This window comes from Corvus hawaiiensis, chromosome 12 (assembly GCF_020740725.1).
Source record: "Corvus hawaiiensis isolate bCorHaw1 chromosome 12, bCorHaw1.pri.cur, whole genome shotgun sequence".
Classification (NCBI taxonomy): Eukaryota; Metazoa; Chordata; class Aves; order Passeriformes; family Corvidae; genus Corvus; species Corvus hawaiiensis.
In genome coordinates this window covers 6,948,575-6,968,113 of record NC_063224.1, presented here as the reverse complement: position 1 = coordinate 6,968,113, position 19,539 = coordinate 6,948,575, and the positions used below count along the sequence as shown (strand labels likewise).

Here is a 19,539-nt window from a genome sequence, read left to right as displayed (position 1 = left end):
GTATGATCTTCCCTTACTTGAGAGAATATTTATATAGTTACATATTTCGACTTTATATGCTTAGATATATAGTTATATGTATTTATGGATCTGTACAAGCCAAAGTTTGATACAAAAAGTTACAACCTCTGAGACTCCAGACTGCCAAAGAGGTATCAATTGTTTGAAATACATCCAGTCCAAGGAAAAGGCTCTGGGGAGTTGAAGAATTCCTGTGAAACATCCAAACCCAATGCCAGCCCACTACTGTGACAGGCAGCAGGTGCAAAGCACCATCCCCTCCCATTCCTCCCCGGGAAGCTGCATCTTCTTACGAGAAGAAAGTGAACTCTGACACACATTGGAGAAGGGAATCCCATCCATGCAGGACATGCATTTACTGCTCCCAGCAGAGCTTCTCAAAGGACCCTTGTCTTTCCAACACTTCAGTCACACTGTATCAGCAAAAATGCTCTTCGTGGTATTTATGGAATAATGTTAAAAAAACCCCCACCAAACTTGAAAAATGCCTGCCCTTTGGATTGGCATTGCCTGCTGAAGAGATTTTAACTCTATTGGCCATCACGTCCTTTAGTTTTGTGCAAAACCTGTTTAACTTCCAAGTTCTGCTGCCAGGAGCTGGGCTGGATTTCCAGGAGTCCCTGTAACTGGTGCCATTTGGCTGTAGTTTTAGGAAGCTATACTGCACACACAGCACAGCCCAGAGAGAAGGATCCATACTTGCAGCAGGATTTAGGGCAGGCTCAGGATGGGGAGAAACAACTCATGTCACACTGACTCCCCAGAAGGACACTGAAGAGAAAGTTCAATACCCATCTCCATCCCTCCAAAACTGGTACATGTGACAGGCATTATTCTTTCCCAGCTTCTGAATTGTTTTACAAAGTCACAGTCCTTGGCACCCTTTGCTGTGTCAGACCTCATTCCTGGTGTGGTTTAGGCTCACTGGAAGCAGTACAATCATACACAAGAGTTTTGCCTATGTGAGGAGGATGAGGGAGCACAGCAGGGACCAGCTGCACACCAACTCCCGGTACAGGAACACCAGGGGAAAACAAAGGGGCACCATGGCTCCCACTGGGAGCAGAGCAACAGAAACCACACAGGTGTGTCAAACACAAACACCTGGCTGGCATGAAGAGCACCAACACCGCTAAATGCCTGCGAGGAACGGTTTGAACACCACAATGCTCAGGAGCCTCTCAGCTCACTGGCATAAGCAGCATTGGCATCACACAGAATACATGTAACATTTTATTTATCTGAGCTGTACACGTATTCAAAGGTAACATACAAAAATATGGATAGTCAAATCACTTGTGACAAAGGCTGGTGAGACCAGCAGGGTGGTGTGGTGGCCACAGCACAACCTGCCTCCACTCAGGAGAACATCCAGCAGTCTTTGCCTGATTGCTTACGTGTGGAAAAGCATCACCTGGAGCAGTGACATGGAACAATCCACAGCCAGCCCCTGGGAACAGACCATCTTCTCACCCACAGAGGCCATCACTGCACCTTCACTTGGAGGGGATCACTTTATTTCCACTCACAGCAACTGGAATCAGGATCTTCCGGTACTCCAGAGGGAGGTAGTTCTCTATCAGCACATTCAATGGCATCTTGTCTGTCACCAGCCCTTGCCTTTGTCCAAAAGGAGAGCAGAGAAGAAACAAGAGCTGTTAGTGAAATGTGTTTCCATTCGATGTCAGAGTAAGGTTTTCTTGCAGTGACGTTTTTGCATTTAAGAGCTGAAATGCTCTGGCTGCTTGTGACAAACAGCTCCAGACTCGTGTTTGCTGGCAGCTTCTCAGCTCCTGTGCATGGTGCAATGCCAGGATTGCCCACACAGCAGAGCAGACCTAGAGGGTTCCTGCAGACCAGCTTCCCACAGAGCTTCCCACTGTTTACCATGGGGATATTCAGCTATATTGATCAGGACCAAAGTAGAGGCTCACTGCTTTTTAAATTCACAATCCACCTACCATAGGATAAATTCTACCATTTGAAGACGTGCACAGAATGATGTGACAGAAGGAAATAGCTCAGTACTCAGATATTTTTACAGTCACAACTCAGAGGTGGTTGGCATTTGCCAACTGTGTAGGCCATGTAGTTTTCCAGTACACTGTTTAGCTGACTGGCCTGAAAAAATCAGCATCTCCCAGTTTTGTAGAAAGAAAAAAAGTGCAGCATTTATTCACACTTTCTGTGTGGAAGGAACAGAAATACTGTTCTTATGCATGAGCCAGCAACAATTCCTGATCTCTTTATGAGGCAGTAAAAAAGCGTAAAGACACCTAGAACAAAGTGAAACAACAAGTACATGGAATTCTCAAACCAGGGCAACTAACCCATCATGCCTCCTGGCCTGCTCATACCAACCTCAGCACACACCTGCCAGGTGGGAAAATGAAATCTCTGGATCAGGACAGCAATAGATTGTTCTTTTTAAGCAGCAGCACCAGCACTACCTACAGAGGCTCATGCAAAGCTCATGTCATCAGCTGTGCCCTGCACCATCCCCCAAGTGACTTTAACATCACATTTGAAACTCTTCCAGTGGAGAGCAAGAACAACAACCTGGAGTAATGACTTTAAATGAAAAGTGGTGGATTGCTTCAGGCCTCACAGAGTTTTACAGTGGGCTTCCAAGCCAAGAATAAATCCCTTGTGTTTTCGTAACAGAACAAAGTGAATTCAGGCAGGAGATGAGGCAGCTGGGGGAGTCCAGAGGACAGAGCACCAGTGAGGCAGCTCTGAAAACAGCTCTTCCAGGTTGCTGTCTAGGAATGTTGCTGTTATGAGAGGCCAGCCCTGGCTGCCTGGCCTGGAGGCTTCTTCTCCTGCTCTGGAGAGGAATTGTCAGTTTGGATCCCAAGTATCAGCTTGTGCAGCAGCAGGAAGAGGTGTATTTTGTTTGGAAGAGGAAGTCACCAAAACAGACAGCAGGACACGTGAAAATGCTCACAGTGTCAGCTGCAGGTGCTTTTAGCAAAGACATCACTCGAGGATGCAAACAGGGTAGCCCAGCCTCCCTCTTAGCGTTTCTCTACTTTTTCTACTCATTTCCCAGACATTACTGCTTCACCCTTACACAAATCCCTCTCCTCTTGGTTCCTCAGATAACTCCTTGCACTCACAACCCTTCACTACTTCCTCTTGCCCCTCCACCACCACTGTCACTCAGTGGTGCAACCCAAGTCCACGGATATCTCCTGGGACAGAAGTGGCCTCACACAGAGTAAATCTCAAGATCCCATACTTACTGTGCAAACACTGCTGGTGCACACCCTGGCAACAACCAAGGTTTACTGGGCTATCAAAGCACCACCAACCACCATTGCAGTTTAGTAACAACCCTTCCATTACCTTCTCATGAGGATTTCCAGGTCAGCCACCTCCACTGTCTTCCTCCCTGCATGGCGGGCGTAAGCTTCCAGATCATCGCTCACCTGCTTGAAGTATCTCTCGGAGCTGAGGGAACAATGAGGAGGGAAGTCAAATCAGACTGAACCATGTGAACACCATCTACTCACCCACTTCTGCAGGGCAAGCTGCACTAGAGCTGCTCATTGTTCAGGTCCCAGCCTGCCAGGGAAAGCTGGGGGAGAAGAAACTCTCCAGCCCACGGACAAAGCTTGACTCCTCAGCTCAGGCTCCCTGGAACTTCACTGCCAAGACAGCTGTGAAACAGCTGCACATCCGACAACCAGAACCTTTCCCAAACTTCCCACACATGCAGGAACAGGGGCTGACACCAGTGAGAGAGGAATCAGCACTGAGGGTCAGACTACTGGCTACTGCAGTGACACTGTTCAAAAAATCCACAGATTTTACTCATGAAGGCAACAAGGTAGAAGGATTCAAAAAGCTGAGAAACCTGGATTCCAGTGGAACACCCTCACTGTGCCCAGCACAATGACCATTGTCCAGAGCCATCCTGCCCATGGAAATTGATAATGACAAGACTGTGACTGGTACAATTTGCTGGGACAAAACCCAGATGCTCCTGCAAGGCTGCACTGATCAGATACCCACACAGCAGCCCAAGGCACTTTGCACATTTCTGCCCCTGCTTTTATCAGGCCTCCCAAGACTGTTTCCAGCTAAAGAGAGAAGGCTGTCAGCTTGTCAGCAACACTCCAAACAGATTTATTACTTCAAGAAAGAAAGAAAACCCAACACTAAAAATAATGGAAAGAGCAGTTTGTTGCTACTTACCATTTTTCAACAATTTTGAATGCATCTCTGGTCACTGGCATTTTAACAAAATGTCTGAATATCTCCTTTATCAAACTCCTTGGCATTTGAGGCTCACATGGTTTCCTCTGGGATGTTTTCAATCTCTTTGGAACTGTCTTAGGCTGCAACAGCTGCACGGGAGACCTTTGAGGGAAATTGAAAATTCACACATTGAATGAACAAGGCCAAGGGAGAGGCAGAGAACACCAGGCTGAGTTTGGAGAAACCCTAAGGTGAACTGGAAGGGACAAGAACTATCTTGAGCTCCTCATTCTTTCTCCCTCCCAATTCTTCAAAACTCTCATGCCCAAACAGGGCAGTTTGCAAAGAGTTCCCTTGATTCCAGCATGCTCATGTAACACACTGCCAGCAAACTGGAGTTCTCTCCAATACATGAGTGCAGTTTCCACTGCATCCCTGCAGTATTCCCTTTCCAGTAGTGCACAAAGTTTGAGGCACCACAAGTCACCTCTGCATCGGTGGACAGAGGAGGCTGCTCTGCAGGGAATCCTTCTGCACTATTAAGAACTTCAATGAGGGCTTTTTTGGTGGGTTTTGGGTTTTTTTCCCCCCCTTAAACAAGACCGTAAGTCCTAAAGGAAGTTACAATTGTCTTCCATTCTAAAATAGGAAAAATTGTAATAGGGAAGAGTTAAGTGAAATCCATGGATTCACTCAGTACATGATTGGAAAACAACAGGAAAAAAATAGAACCTCAGCAATAGAACACATGCAAAACCCCCAGAAAGAGTGTGTGGATCACTTGACTCTTGCCAGTCCACCTGTATGTGGGCACAAGAATTTTGTCTTCTTGTTTATTGCTTTAATAGACAAAAATCTAAAGTCATGGGCTAGAAAACTCCTCCTGTTCCCTAGGACCCACTGCTAGTGGTTCTGATGAAGCAAATGGCTTCACCAAATTTCTAATTAAGACAATACAAATGTTAACTAATTTGGAGTAATGCAGAAGACAGGTTCACTTTCTGCCTCTAGGACAGCTTCATTCTGTAGTCAGCACATGGCAACTGCACACAGCTCTAGGCTTCTGCAGTCAATGCAAGTACGTCATTCCATGTGATCAGAGTCTTGTCACCTTTAATTACCCCTCTTCTGCAAGAGCCTCTGCATCCCATACTGGAGACTATGGCTCCAGAGTAGCCTACCAATTGAAAAACTCCTAGGAAAAGTTTTGCCCTTCAGCACAAGAAAATATTACAAGAACGTTCACTGGAAAGCCTTAAGACATCAGACCTGCTCTGGAAGAGCACTGACATTCACTCAATTCACTCTGAACTCAGCTGCTACAGCACTGAAAGAACCAAAGCCTTCAGAACAGCTGGCAAAGCTGGGCTCTGCTCTCCCCCCAGCCCCACTTCTGCCAGGCCACTGCTGGATGTGGCTTAGGCTTACCTGGGAGCAGCAGGTTTTGCAACATGTGGAGTTGACAGCAGGAGGTTGTAGGCTGGAGCACGGACAAATGCAGGAGTCTTCATGGAAACCTCTGGGGAAAAAAAGTACTTGAGGAACTGAAGTCTCTTTCCAGAGCTCCTGGAGAAAGCAGTGCTGCTGCAGCAGACAGAAAAACAGGCACCTCCCGACACGCCTGGTCCTGGTCACACTTCCTGTGCTCTGGCTGTGTCCCCACAGCACCGAGCCAGCACAGCTGCTGGCTGCTGCAGTGCCACCCCCACAGCTCCTGCCACACAGGCTGGGGGCTCCCCTCGGGCCCCTGTGCTGGCCCAGCTGGCTGGGCAGGCTGCAGGGACACACTCACTCAGGGCCAGGCTGCAGGGGCTAATGGCTGGGTTAACTTAGGTTGCCACAAAGCTGCAGCCTTTTTAACCAGAAAGAACTTCAAAGTCTACAAGCTCCCTCTTTGTCATCTTGCTAAGCCACTGGCAAATTCTCCTGAACAAAGGGACAAGATGAGCTACCGACTCACATTAGAGGGGCCAGAATATAAACTCCCTGTTTGCAGATTGTCATAACTCCCTCCAGGCAAGGCTCCTGTTATCAGCATCTCACATGTTCCCTGCTATGAACCCATAGCAGCTTCCTCCAAGTCTAATCTGCATTGTCTAACTTCACTCTTGCACTTCACTTCATAACAAAGGAAAGAAAACAATGTTAATAGAAATACTGAGCAGCTTCCTGTCTAGAAGAGGAGTGATCATACAGGGCTTCTTGCCCAACAGCTTCCCTTGGAAGCTGAGTGCAGCCAAGTAATCCAGCCTATCTGGTAATGGCGTCAACTTCACAAAGATCCCTTAAAAGGGCTTGGACACCTGTCTTCTTAGAGAAGCCAAGCCCAGCTACTAGAGGCTTCAGGGACTACTGAGAGTTAAACTCCCCAGATGAAAGGGTCAGAAATCTCTCAGAGAAAGCAGGACTGGGTGAAACTACTGTGGTTGCCTGCATTAGCTTCTTCTGAATAAACATTTCTGTGCACTGGAGGAACAGGGAGCAGGATGTAGGGAAAGGGACTGGTTATGCTCAAGTTTCCAAGGCAAGATTTATGACAAAAGGACATAATTTTTTTCCCTTTTCTTCCTCCTCTTGTCCAATGACACCTGTATGGTGCTACTCTTACTGTTCCACCCTATCAGTGAGATCTGCAGCCAGATCTTTCCACCTCTTCATACAGCTGTGTACAAGATAAGCATATTAACACAACTGTAGACACCCTAAGAACACCTACAGCTTTTCTTGTGGCTATCAGTTCAACTGTTGTGCTTGTGCACACTGCACAAATACACACAGACATAGATATTTTCATTACAGCTGAATATGGCCAAAATTTTCGCAATGGGTTTTAGGATGTCCTTTGTTCAGCTTTATACTTCAGGGTGTATTGTTCTTCAAAAGACTAAGACCAGTTCCAAGAGACATCACTAAAATACATTCTGGGCATTCTCAAACATGGCCTTGATCAAAGATAACTCAGTCTGATGTATTTGTTCTTCCAAAAGGCATCAGCACTCTTGGGCCAGACTGATGCAGTTTCTGAAGAGCTGTTTAGAAGTAGACACTTTCTCTCAGCTTTCTGGAAAACCGGGCTACTACTTTTGTTAACTGGAAAGGAAACCTGTAACTACACATACAAAATACAGGGTTCTAAATTAGGTTTCAAGTCTGAAGTCACATAAATGGCTGTGGTAACACCAACTCAATGGTAAGACATTAAAAAATTGGCATGAAATTAGGAGTCAGGAAGGAAAGAACAGACTGGAGGATATCCCTATGTCACTGTATAACCTCACTTTGCACTCAGTTTCATCTGTTTTGGGCACTTCCATTACTTTCACCTCAAAAAGTACAAGATGATCTTGGTCTCTGGAGCACCTGATGAGCCAGTAATGATCTGGCCCTAGAAACAGCAGCCAACAGTTTCCCCTGGACTCTCTGATGGACTAAACAGTTAATAACATTATTAACCTCTGCTGTTCTTCAGCCTAGGAGGAAAAAATTCTCCAACCGCCTTCTGTTCCTTACCTTGACTTGCAGGGTGTCCAGCTTCATCCTCAGAAGGCTCTTCCACTGAATTATCCAACTCTAGCATGATAGCCTGGTCCTGTAGTTCATCTCCTTGTTCATCAGTTTCATCTGATGGAGTCATCCCAGGTTTATCGAATGAGGAAAAGGCATGAGAGTGCCTGCCCGGACTTTCAGCTCCAATGCCTTTGGTAATCTCACGTTCTACATTTCCAAAACAGGAAAAACAAAGCCCTGAAACAAGTACCTTTGCCTGATTCTGGAACTTCCACTAGTAAATTTTAATCAAAGAAACCTGCTGTAACTATACATTTCTAAATACTACCACCAGTACAATTTTGGTTTCCCTTAAAATAAAATGCAGTCTTCCAGCTTAAAATGACAAAATTGGTTTGATATTTCCCCAGTAATTAGCCCAGATTCCACAATGTAAAGGAAATTAAGTCTCTGTCTCAGCACTGATACCAGTCATGCAGCATGAGAGATCTTTGGCACTAAAGAGAGCTGTCAACATTAGAGGTGTCCTCACCAGCTCCGGGAGAGCCGTAGGCTCCAACGTTGCCTTCTGCCAGTTCCTCTCCTGCTGAAGGAGCCATTTCTGTTTCACCTCTGCTGTCCTGTGCTGGAGTTATCTGCAATTCTGCTTTTTCAGCCAGTTTCTTCTCCAAATGTTCAGAATATCCAGCACTTGCACCACATTCTGCAGCTAAAATAAGAAATTCTATCATACATCTTACCTACAAAAAAACCCCCAACCGCCAGCACACAGTTTAACCACCACTAGAATTTATTTGTGATAAATAAACTCAGCCACTAAGCTGTGAATAAGAAAAGCAGATGCAGTTCCCTTTACAGCTGAGAAATGCCCAACTTTTCCTGTGTTTGCTCCACAGCTACCTAATTAGGGGCACATCAGATCCCGATGAAGGAATTTTACTTACAGTAAGCAGAGCTCCTCCAGATCTGCCATCTCTATGGCTATTCCAAATTTTGGTGATTGTGTGAAAGACCAATTTCTTTTCCTTTAAATCTAACAATACCTGGAGTTTGTGCTCAGATTCTCCTCCTCATTTCCTCCATTTTTCTGAATAAACAATTTTGTAAGAGATATACTCCATTACAAAGAGAAGAGAGCCTAAAGTGGTTTTAACCATCCTGGACAAGCCTCTGGCAGGCAGGATGAAAAATACATAGGCACATGACTTGCTTTTGTTTAAAACACTTGAGCCACTGACTACTTAAGCATTCCTTTTTCCTTTATACTACATATACAGTCCACATATCTGTTACTATGTAGCTCTGTTAAGCAGAAACCCACCCAAGTAATTCCTTTGAGAAAACTGGGCACTCTCATAATGCTGTCACTTGCTGAAGGGTTTGGAAATCTTGGCTGAGTCCAGAACCAAAAGCTGTCAAACTGCACTTTTATCATCCCCTCCAGTGACTGGGAATTTTCACACTCGAAAGTACAAGTGTGGCAAGGCCTTATACTTTTGGGACCCCAAGCTCAAGTGAAGGGCACAAAGACATCTGGCCAAAGGTGGTGCAAAAATCAGTTATACCACTCTCACTAACCAGAATACTGGGCTGCTTACACCAACACAGGGCCTAAAGTGAAGTGAAATATTAACTAGCTTAGATTAGCCAGATGTATTCTTTGCCAAGAGAGAGCTCTTCATCTTTCCTATGGGAAGCCGAGCAGTACTACAGACCTGCCAAAACATAAGAACCCTTATTCCACTTCCAGTCACAGCCCACTTTTAGAGAGCTTATCTGGAAATGTTCAATTCCAGCATCTTATGTACAATTAAGTCTTATTTTACTCTGCAAGTCACCTCAAAAACTCTGTTTAAATCAGATTATACTCCATTCCCTTTCTACACTCAAAGCACTTCTTACCCTCTCGGAAAATCTTTTCCTGTTCCACTCCGTTAACTGTATTAATCATCTCTTCTTCTGTATCACTTATTTCTAGGTCTTCAATTACATGGGACACAACTTCTCTCAAAGACATGCTGGAAAGATTTAGAGTGACTGGGGATTCCAAATATTTACTTGAACTTCTGGAGGACAGAGAGGAGCTCCATCTACAAACAGCTAGAACAGATCATTAATGTGTCTCCTGGTAGCTTTTTAAACTTTCTTTTAGCTTTCCTGGTAAATAAAAAACCAAGCAGGGAGAAGAAGACACACAAGAAACACTTGTGTGTACTCGAAGCAGTTTAGAGAGTTTGCACTGAATCTTAGGAACCAGTTGGAAGAATCCTTTCAACCATTTTTCAGTTGACACTGAGGAGCAACACTGAGAGCAGTCTCCTGTGGTAGAGGAGAACTAGGTCACCATTAACTTCTGACATGAATGCCTTACTAACTCCAGTGTTTTAAAGATATGCTCACTCCCCCACATCTTCCTCTCATTTGATCCAGTCCCCTATTCCACAACCTCCACACTTTTCTCTGCATATCTATCTCTTTGTCCTAAAAATGCCTACCACTGAGCTCCTCTGAGCAACTAACCTTTTTCTGTCGATTCCTCCCCCTGTCCTTTCAAAACAACTTTTGCCTGGTCCAAGCAGTATGAGGAAAATGTGTTCCCACTTACACAACCAGGACTAGGCCAGGGAAATGAATGCCAAAGAAAGGTACCAGACACCAGGAAAAAACTGGCAAACAATAGGAATTGCAAAGTGTTGGTACAGAGTGAGCAGGGAGGCGACTGCCTCTGTCCAAGGATTTTTAAGGCCCTGGAGACAGTGAAGAGATTGGCTGTGACAAATAAGTGAGCACATCACAGTGAAGGTCTGGACTACAAACTTCCAGACTCCTTCCATGTCTGCTACATGTCCTACATATCTCCTTATTTTTTGTGACCAATTTAGAGTGCCCACTTCTGGTGTCCCAGTACAAAGGAGAGATGGACCCAGTGGAGAGTCTAGCAAAAGGCCACCAGGAACAGTTAAGGGACTGAAACATCTCTCCTAGAAGGAAAGGCTGAGAGAGCTGGGACTGCTCAGCCTAGAGAAGAGAAAGCTCGGGGCAGATCTCATCAATATACACAAGTGTCTGAAAGTAGGGTGTAAGGCAGACAGAGCCAGACTCTTTCCAGTGGTGCCCAGTGTCAGGAGAAAAGGCAACTGCCACAGACCAGAACAGACTGGAGGCTCCATCTGAACATAAAGAAGAGAATTTTCAGTCATTACCCTTGGAGACTGGTAAGAGCCACTTAGACAGGGTCCTGGGCAACCTGCTCTATGTGGCCCTGCCAGAGCAGAGGGGTTGGAGAAAATAACCTTGAGGTCCCTTTCTACCTCAACCACTCTGTAACTTCAGATAATACCTGCTAAGCCTAAGCCTTAAGCCATAGTACTCACTGCAAACCACTTCCTCTTCAGGAAAAGAAACCTGTTCCATTGGGTGACTCTGCTGGGAATGATCCTGCTTATCTTCTTGCTGTTTTACAGGTGTTTCTGTAGATACATGTCTCATTCTGTCAACATGCCCATGATCAAGGCTTGAGCTCTTGGAGTATCTTTGGGTCCTTCCCTCATTTGTGCCCACACTGGATACCAGGCCCTCTGGCCTTGATTTCTCTTGATCTACATCAGAAATCAGGCTCCTCTGTGCTGAAGTTTTTGAGTCTGACAGCTGGGGTTCAAGAGCAAAAAGTTTATTCTGGCTCTGTTCATCCAGCTGGGACTGAACAAAGAGCTCGGTGCTATTCATCATCATTTCCGCATCACTTGTCAGGATGCTTGTTCGAATCCCAGACGCAGATTGTGAGTCCACAAGGTAGTTCTGTTCTGTTTAGAAAGTTTTAAAACAGATTTTATGTGAAAAACTGTTCAAGGTCATAGGGACACACTTTACTACCAAGACTTGTGTAATTCAAAATTTCAGTCATTCAACCAAATTTTACTCATCCTCAACAGATCAAACACTGAAACTCTATGACCCCACTTCAGTGCCCCCAGCTCTCCCCCTACCAAACCAAGAGACCTCAGTACCCACAGAAGAAAATGATCCCAAACAATTCCTGTGGCTTATATCACCAAACCGGACAAAGCACATATTTAAGTGCATAGAAGCAAAGGAACTGCTGAGGCAGAGCCTCATTCTAATCTTGCTTCTCAAATCCCACTCTATTTCTGCAAATGTATTAGTAAATTTTAAATTCTAAAACACAGACCATGCTTCAGTAACTGCTTCTAGAAGCCCCTTTACATAAGGCCCTGCCTCCCAAAAGAGAAGTAACAACACAAAAGAAACCTTTGCTCTTCAGCAGGTTCTGTTCTACTCTGCCTTCAAAAGCTTGCATGTCAACAGCCTTGCGGGTTTTTGGCCTCCGGAGCAAGCCCCTCTTCTCAACAGTGTCTGGGGCCATCAAGGAACCCACAGACATACGAAGGGATCTGCAAAAAGAGGGAAGAAATCATTTGTCAAAATCACACTCCCCTTTTACCCTCAGAATACAGACATGGTGGCACTAACAGTGACACATTTCACAGAACTGGGAGAAATTTCTCCAAAAAACCCTTGAAGATTATATGTCAGTCTTCCAATGAATTATTTTCATAGTATCACACAACATCACACTATGTGTCACAGATATCAGTAAGCAGACTGGTTTACAGCCTCCCTGAGACACTGCAACACTACAGCTGACAAAAGGTTCAGAAATTTAAAAAAATCTTAAGTAACAAAAAAAAGAGAAAACAAATGTTTGAGAGTGAAGACATACTCCAGATGACAGTGAGGTGGTAGGAGGACTTCCCAACAAGTTTAAGAAGCTACTTAATATCAATACTCTCAGCAAAGTACAGCTACCAACACACTGTGACTGTTTTGAGATGGGAGCTGATAGCAACACATAAAGCACAGGAAAAGATGTTTCTCACTGGAGGTGTTTCACACCCTGGAGACTGACCATGCTCAATGACCTCCTGTCCCTCTCTCCAGGCAACCCAAGTAAAAAGGGGGTTCAGAGGGTTTAAAGTCAAAACTACAGAATGCAGCCCCAAGAAGCATCTTGTGTGGCACCCCAGGCAAGGGCTGCACTGAGAAAGGTGAAATAATGCGCTGACTTTGGCCAGGGTCATTTGCAAAGTACCCAGGCAACACAGGAAAGTAAGTTCTTTGACTCACTAAAAAGCTTTTAAAGTCCAGAAAATACTGCATAGATGCTACTGATATGATGAGACTACCAACCAGTACTGTGTACTGACTTACTGTTGGAAGCATGAAAACAAAAGGAAAAAAGGAATGATCCTAGCAAATAAAAATAGGAGCAACAGCAGCAATACAAGCTAGACCAACCAGGCACACAGTGCAGAGCCACAGTTCCTGAAAATCAAAAGGTGTGTGGTGTAACACCTTCAAATTCCATCAGCAGAGGGGCAGGTGAATGTGTTACTGCTAACATTAACACAGGTCTTTAACATGAACCCAGGTATCTGCACTGTTCTTCACCACTTCAGATGTGATCAGTGAAGGCCGCTAAACTCGGGACAGACAGAAGTTAAGACATTTTAGGTTAAACTCACCGAGTCATAATTGTGCTGTCCAACGTTGACTGAGCTAGAAAAAGTCAATGGCACATTAGTTGAGAAATAACCCTTTACACAACAGGCTACAGGAACATCCCAATGGATCTTCCTCTTTTCAGAGCCAGTCACGCTACAATCCTCAAAAGTCACACTTTGATGCAAACAGAATTAGATGACAGTCACTTCACTATTTCATGTCTACATTTCAGAACTGTGTATTAGAAATCTAATAAGCAATTTCTGAAAGGGTAAGAAAACAGTTATTTCAATGAAAATTTAACATGGCATATACCCTCAGACTTAATAATTTTAATTTTACCACATTGATAGCAAGATGTTAGGCCTTGGTCACAACCACCCTTCAGCAACCCAACCCAAACACATCTGGAGCTTTAGAAGCACAGACAACTATTCCACAAACTCTTGATGAAACTGGAACTCAAACCTGTTCTGCTCACCAGGAACTTCATAACTATTTTTATATAATTGCAATGGAAAGTATGCAGCTGCTTGTATTTTAAAGTTTCTAGAATTGAGAGGAAGACAGGGATTGCTTCCTCTGGAGACACTTCAAAACTCAAAAAGCACCAAGCTGCAAAAGTAGTCAATAAGTTATATACAGTAGGATAGGTGCTTTTATTTTTTCCATTATCCCCTTTGCATGAGATACTGCAATCTGGATTCCAAACCTACAACTGCCCAGCTGGGCAGCTCCTAACAACTGAGCTGAGCAGGTGAGAACCAGCTGACAGCAAATGCAGCACTGAACAAGATAATCCTTGACTGCAGCCTTACCTCGGTTCTGGGTAAGTCGTCTCTCTGCTGCTCTCTCAAACTCAGAAATGCTGAGTTTCTTTCTCTTCTTTGTCATGTGGAATACGCTGACAGATGTGTCCTCAGCAGCAACATCTGGCAGCTGCAATTCCCCCCTACCAAAACAAACCAAGCTGGAGAGACATTTCTGATAATCCCACCTGACAAGATGCAACTCTGATCACTGAAACATAAGTAGAGAAGTCCTGCTCCCTAATCCCACCACAGGAACTGCAGCTATACCTGGCATTGTAATAAAAATGAAAATTATAAAAAACGCCTACTTACATGCTTGAAACTCTCTTAGATGGGACTTCTGAATGAGCTTCTTCCATGTCTTTATGGTTAGATATCTGAGGTGCCAGAGGTGAAACTTGGGGTTCTGCCAACAAACCAGAACATTTCCTTTCCACAATTCAGTACAGCAAGAGCACCAAAACGCAGCAGACTGTCACATCTACACTACAGGCTGTAAATTACACTTATTAATGGGTTAAAATTAAGACCTAGTGAAAACTGTTTGGGTTCTACTGGCTGTGACAAAGCCAACAGTGACAGCTGGCAGCACGGGGGTTCCCTGCACTGCAGCAGAATGTGCCTCTATAACTCACACCCGATCCTACAGCCAAAGGCAGCACCAGGATTATGTGCTCAGACACCAGGATAAGAAGACCACCTGAAGAGGGTTTTGAAGAGGATCTTCAAAGCTATGATTTCACCTGTGCAAGGCCTGGTCTCTCAGACAGTTGTATCCCACATTCAGCTGCCCTGCAGTGATTCCTCTGTTACCTAAATCAGTCATACAACAATCTGATTTCTGTTCCATGTAACAGGGAAAGGATTTTAAAGTTTTCTCAACTCTACCAAAGCATTGTCTTTCTGTTCTCAAGTCTCCTGAAAAAAAGACACTTACCGTTCTGCATGACTCTCTTGAGTAGAAGCCGTGGTGTGCCATTTTTGAGATCAGGGAACGCTGCCTGTCTCTGCTTCACCAAGGTGCTTCTGACAGATTTACTCTTGTTTTCTAGACTCGATCCAGTCTAGAGGGAAATCAAAAGACAAGCAATTCAACACTAGTATTTATATTATTAAAGACCACAACATCAAAAGCATCCACCACCCATCTTCTAATAACAAGCTAGGCCAGCTGATAAGAAACTTTTTCCAAATTCCAAAGAGAAATTGCGCGTAGACTTTTTGACAATGGTGGCACCTCACGTGTGGACGGGAGACAATTCAGCTCGGGTATCACCCAGGTGGGCTCCAGTGCAAAACCCTCCTGTGGACGAAATCCCGAGTGGCCTCAGAGCACAGCCGCGACCTAAACATGCCGAGGGGTACCCGGCCAGCGCGAAAGGCGAGGGGCGTCGGCCCATTTTCCACGATTAAATGCGAAAAAGGGCGGGAGAGCTGCCTCCGCTCCTGCTTCAGGAGACTCGCTTCTATCTCAAACCGAGAGCGACCGGGCGGGCGGAGCCGGGCGAGTCCCACGGGATGGTCCATCCCGACAGCGACTCTCCTTTCCTCCTTTCTTTCTTTTCTTCCCTTCCTCCCGCCCTCCCGGACCCCTTGCGGCACCTGGGCCGCCGCCCGCGCGTTGTGGCGGCCGCTGCGCCTGAGACCGGGCCCGGCCGGGGACCGCCCGTCAGCCATGACGGGACCGCTAACGGCCGCACACCTCGCGCGCCCCGCCGCCTCTCGCGAGATGCGTGCGCGCGCCGGGAGGGGCCGCGGCGCAGTGTGGGGCGGGTAGTTCCGCCGGCAGCGCGGTGCATTGTGGTCCGCGTAGTTCCGGGGCGGCGGCGGCGGCGGCGGCGAGAGGCCGCGCGGGCCTTGTGGGAGCTGTAGTTCGGCGGGGCCGCTCGCCCCGCTCGCCGCGGGTGTCCCCCCGCCCCGCGAGGCCATGCCGGGCTTCACCTGCTGCGTACCGGGCTGCTACAACAACTCGCACCGCGACAAGGCGCTGCACTTCTACACCTTCCCCAAGGACGAGGAGCTGCGGCGCCTCTGGCTCAAGAACGTCTCCCGGGCGGGCGTCAGCGGCTGCTTCAGCACCTTCCAGCCCACCACGGGCCACCGCGTCTGCAGCGAGCACTTCCAGGGCGGCCGCAAGTCCTACCTGGTGCGGGTCCCCACCATCTTCCCGCTGCGCGGCGTCAACGAGCGCAAGGCTCAGCGGGCCCGGCGCCCCCGCCCCGCTGCCGCCGCCGCCGCCGCCCCGCAGGGTCCCGCGGCCGCCGCCGAGGCCCCTGCAGGGGGCGCGGCCGAGGACGTGAAGCCCATCGACCTGACGGTGCAGGTGGAGCTCGGGGCCGCCGCCACCATCGGGCCCAGCCCCGCGCGGCTGCCGGTGCCGGTACCGGCGGCGGCGGCGGCGGGGGAGGAGAGCCCGGTGGAGGGCGGCCCCCCCGATCACTCGTACTCGCTGTCGTCGGGCACCACGTCGGAGGAGCTGCTGAGGAAGCTGAACGAGCAGCGCGACATCATCGCGCTGCTGGAGGTGAAGATGAAGGAGATGAAGGGCAGCATCCGTCGTCTGCGCCTGGCCGAGGCCCAGCTCCGCGAGGAGATCCGCGAGAAGGACCGGCTGCTCCACGCCGCCAGCGCCGGCACCCGCAAGCGCCACGGCCTCTGAGGGCTGCCGGGGCCCGGCCCGGCGCGGGGCTCTCCATCCCGGAGCCTCCGCCGCCCTCGGTGCGGTGCCGGGCAGAGCAGAGATGGGATGGACCACGGCCTCTCAGGTGCCCGGCTCAGCCCATGCCACAGCAGCTCCCAGCCGGGCAAGGCCTCGCCATCGGATTCTCCTGCCTGGACTGGATCAGCTCGGTGCCCAGCTCCGTTATCACCCCGACGTTATCTCCGGTGTCACCTCACACCGGGCCCATCAAACCCGCTCTGTGCCGGCAGTGTCAGAACGCGCTGCTCGTAGCGTGGATGGGACCCGAGTCGTCACTAAGTGGACGTAGGGTATCAGTTTTCAGCAAATAAACTCGCTCTGTGTCAAGTGAGGTAACAGCAACACTACCCTGGAGAAGGCGTGTCCGACTGCCGTGGGCACTGTACCCGTCATAGGAATGGTCGGTGATGTCGCGATCAGCCTTGCTCAGTGGAGGAAAGCTTTAGAAACCCTCTCAGGGTGATGTGTTTCTTCAGTAAATTACTGATGCCATAAAAGACTGCTCTTCCTAGCGTGACAGAACCCCCAGATTAAAGAGTGTTCTTGTACCGTGTAGTTTCTGCTTTCTCTGCAGTGTGTGCGTATTGGTTACAGATGTCTCGATGCTCTCGACAACAGTAAGGATTACAGTCTGGTACAAAGAACCCGGTGGCGTTTGACAGCTGTAGTTTATCTCACTGGCTTAAGACTCCCTCTGATGAAATGGAGGCTTTGTAACACATCGGAATTTTAATCCTTGGCTTTCGTTCAGAGAACCGGGATGAAACAGAAGTGACTTTACCTGCAGTGGTTGCAAACCTTTCCTGTCTAATCCTAAACTAGTTGGCATGACTAATAATCTGTACATTAGGCAAAACCATACTAAAACCTGCTTGTGTGTTCTAAACCAAGATTTAAGAGTATTGTAACAAATCTATGTGGAATGATTGTGTAGTCTCTGTTTCTAGCCAGCATCAGTCCCTTCACTTTCTGCAACAGGCAACCAAATCAACGTTGGCTAGAAAGAGGGTGGAGTGAGGGTAGCAAAGCCACGGGTTTGGCTTGGTTATGCACTGCCAGCCTAGCCAGTGGAACAGATCCCTCAGCAGTTTGGAGGAGGAGGAGAAGGGGAGTATCTGGCACCCCAGCACAGCCCTGTGGCAGGGGGCCATGACGATGGATGTTGAGAACAAAAGGCACTTCACCACAGTGTGCCCATATTTACCTTCGAGGGAAGAATTCCCAGGTGTTCCCTGGGTCTGTGAGATCCTTCTGGAACCAGAGTGCATTGCATTTGGTAGATTGGGATGTCACTTTTACTAAATTTTATAGAGGTATTTTCTAAATGTAAAAGGTATCTTTAGTTTGAAATTATGTAATCTTTGTAACACTGGCTAATGTAGCTTTACAACCATCAGCTTCAACACTGTATACGATCGAACAAAAGGGCACAGTGGGGTTTTGTAGCCAGAGGTTTCTCTGTGAGTCCTGAAGCCTGTTCAGCTCCAGGTTGTCACAGCCTGCTATGTGATGCATGGGTCATTTTTTATTAACGTGTCTGCCAAGTTGGATGGTCAGCTGTAAGGATACTACATGTCTATCCATGTACTAAGTACTTCCTGTTACTTCAGTTTAATTTATTCTCCAATCTGAGATGTAGCTCTCCAGCTCTGTGCTATACTGATTTTTCTGCGAGTCGAGTTAGCAGCAGTTTTTTTGTTTGGTTGGTTTGGCTTGTTGTTTTGGGTTTGTTTTTGGTTTTTTTTGTAGGACAAGAAGATACCTGCTCCACCATTGGATCTAACATATGTGATTGGTCCAGCAGCTCTAGATGCTCCCATCAAGACGGTAGGCAGCACAACATCCCTCCTTGCAAACGAGGCTGGTTGTGCATCTGAGCTTGTTGAGAATGTGCATGTCGTGACAGTCATGGTACTTTTTCTACCATTGGGATGCACTTCAGGATGTTCAGCCATTCAGCCTTGCTGGACTGGTTACCTGCTGGACTGTTTGACTTCTCCAGGTTACACTGAGGTGCTAACATGCTTAATTTTAATAAAGTATATTTTGTTTTCTTATGTTTCCTGTCTCCTTGTGGTGTATATATGTATTTCTGAAAGGATTGTGGCTGTAGCTTGTCTTCTCTTTTGTACCATCTTTTTATTCTTCATGAACTCCACAGCTGGAATGTGGGGATATCTTTGCATTCATGTAGGGTGAGGAAGAGGATTTTGAGGTCAGTTCAGTGTAACACACACCTACCTACGCAGAGGTTGGAGCCATTTTGATGAGCAATCAGTCACAGGCTGCTCTCTGTGTAACCAGGAGGGATTTGAGCAGAGAGCCAGACTCCCCACAGCGCTTCCCCCAGCATGGCTCTCCTGTCTAACACCCGGTGGAAGAAGGAGAAGGCATGGCCTCCCATGAACCAGCCTAGTGCACGGAAGAGCTTGCATGTGCTCTTAGAACTTGTAATTCCACTTGCCAAAGTTCCTGGTTTCAGATTGATTGAGAGCTGTTAGTCTCAAGCAAATGTAAGCAGCAAAATTTTCAGCTGTGCCTCAACCATCACATCTTTTGGTTGAACTGGGAATGTTAAATGAAGCTGCAGGATGGGGAGGTGATTGTCCCACTTCGCTCTGTGCTGCTGCAGCCTCACCTTGAGTTCTGGGAGCAGGTTTGGGCACCACAGTACAAGAAGTATCTAAAGCTGTAACAGAGCATCCAAAGGAGGCCATGAGGATGGTATAGGGTCTAGAGGGGAAGCCATGTGAGGAGTGGATGAGGGTACTT

At 47.1% G+C, this 19,539-nt stretch overlaps 2 protein-coding genes across 2 annotated transcripts; one reads left to right on the top strand and one right to left on the bottom strand.

Moving 5' to 3' along the window:
- Positions 1 to 1,241: 1,241 nt before the first annotated feature.
- Positions 1,242 to 15,995, bottom strand: CENPT (centromere protein T). The gene is made up of 13 exons (XM_048316613.1): positions 15,669 to 15,995; positions 15,004 to 15,130; positions 14,379 to 14,472; positions 14,073 to 14,206; positions 13,275 to 13,308; positions 12,001 to 12,143; positions 11,106 to 11,534; positions 8,264 to 8,440; positions 7,735 to 7,938; positions 5,653 to 5,743; positions 4,222 to 4,386; positions 3,370 to 3,474; positions 1,242 to 1,641 (listed from the first exon to the last, which is right to left on the bottom strand). Exons 1-13 carry the CDS (start codon positions 15,993 to 15,995, stop codon positions 1,518 to 1,520), a joined length of 2,154 nt encoding a protein of 717 aa, XP_048172570.1. The 3' UTR covers positions 1,242 to 1,517.
- Positions 15,994 to 18,824, top strand: THAP11 (THAP domain containing 11). The gene has a single exon (XM_048316614.1). It carries the CDS (start codon positions 15,994 to 15,996, stop codon positions 16,723 to 16,725), a length of 732 nt encoding a protein of 243 aa, XP_048172571.1. The 3' UTR covers positions 16,726 to 18,824.
- The last annotated feature ends 715 nt before the right edge of the window (positions 18,825 to 19,539 follow it).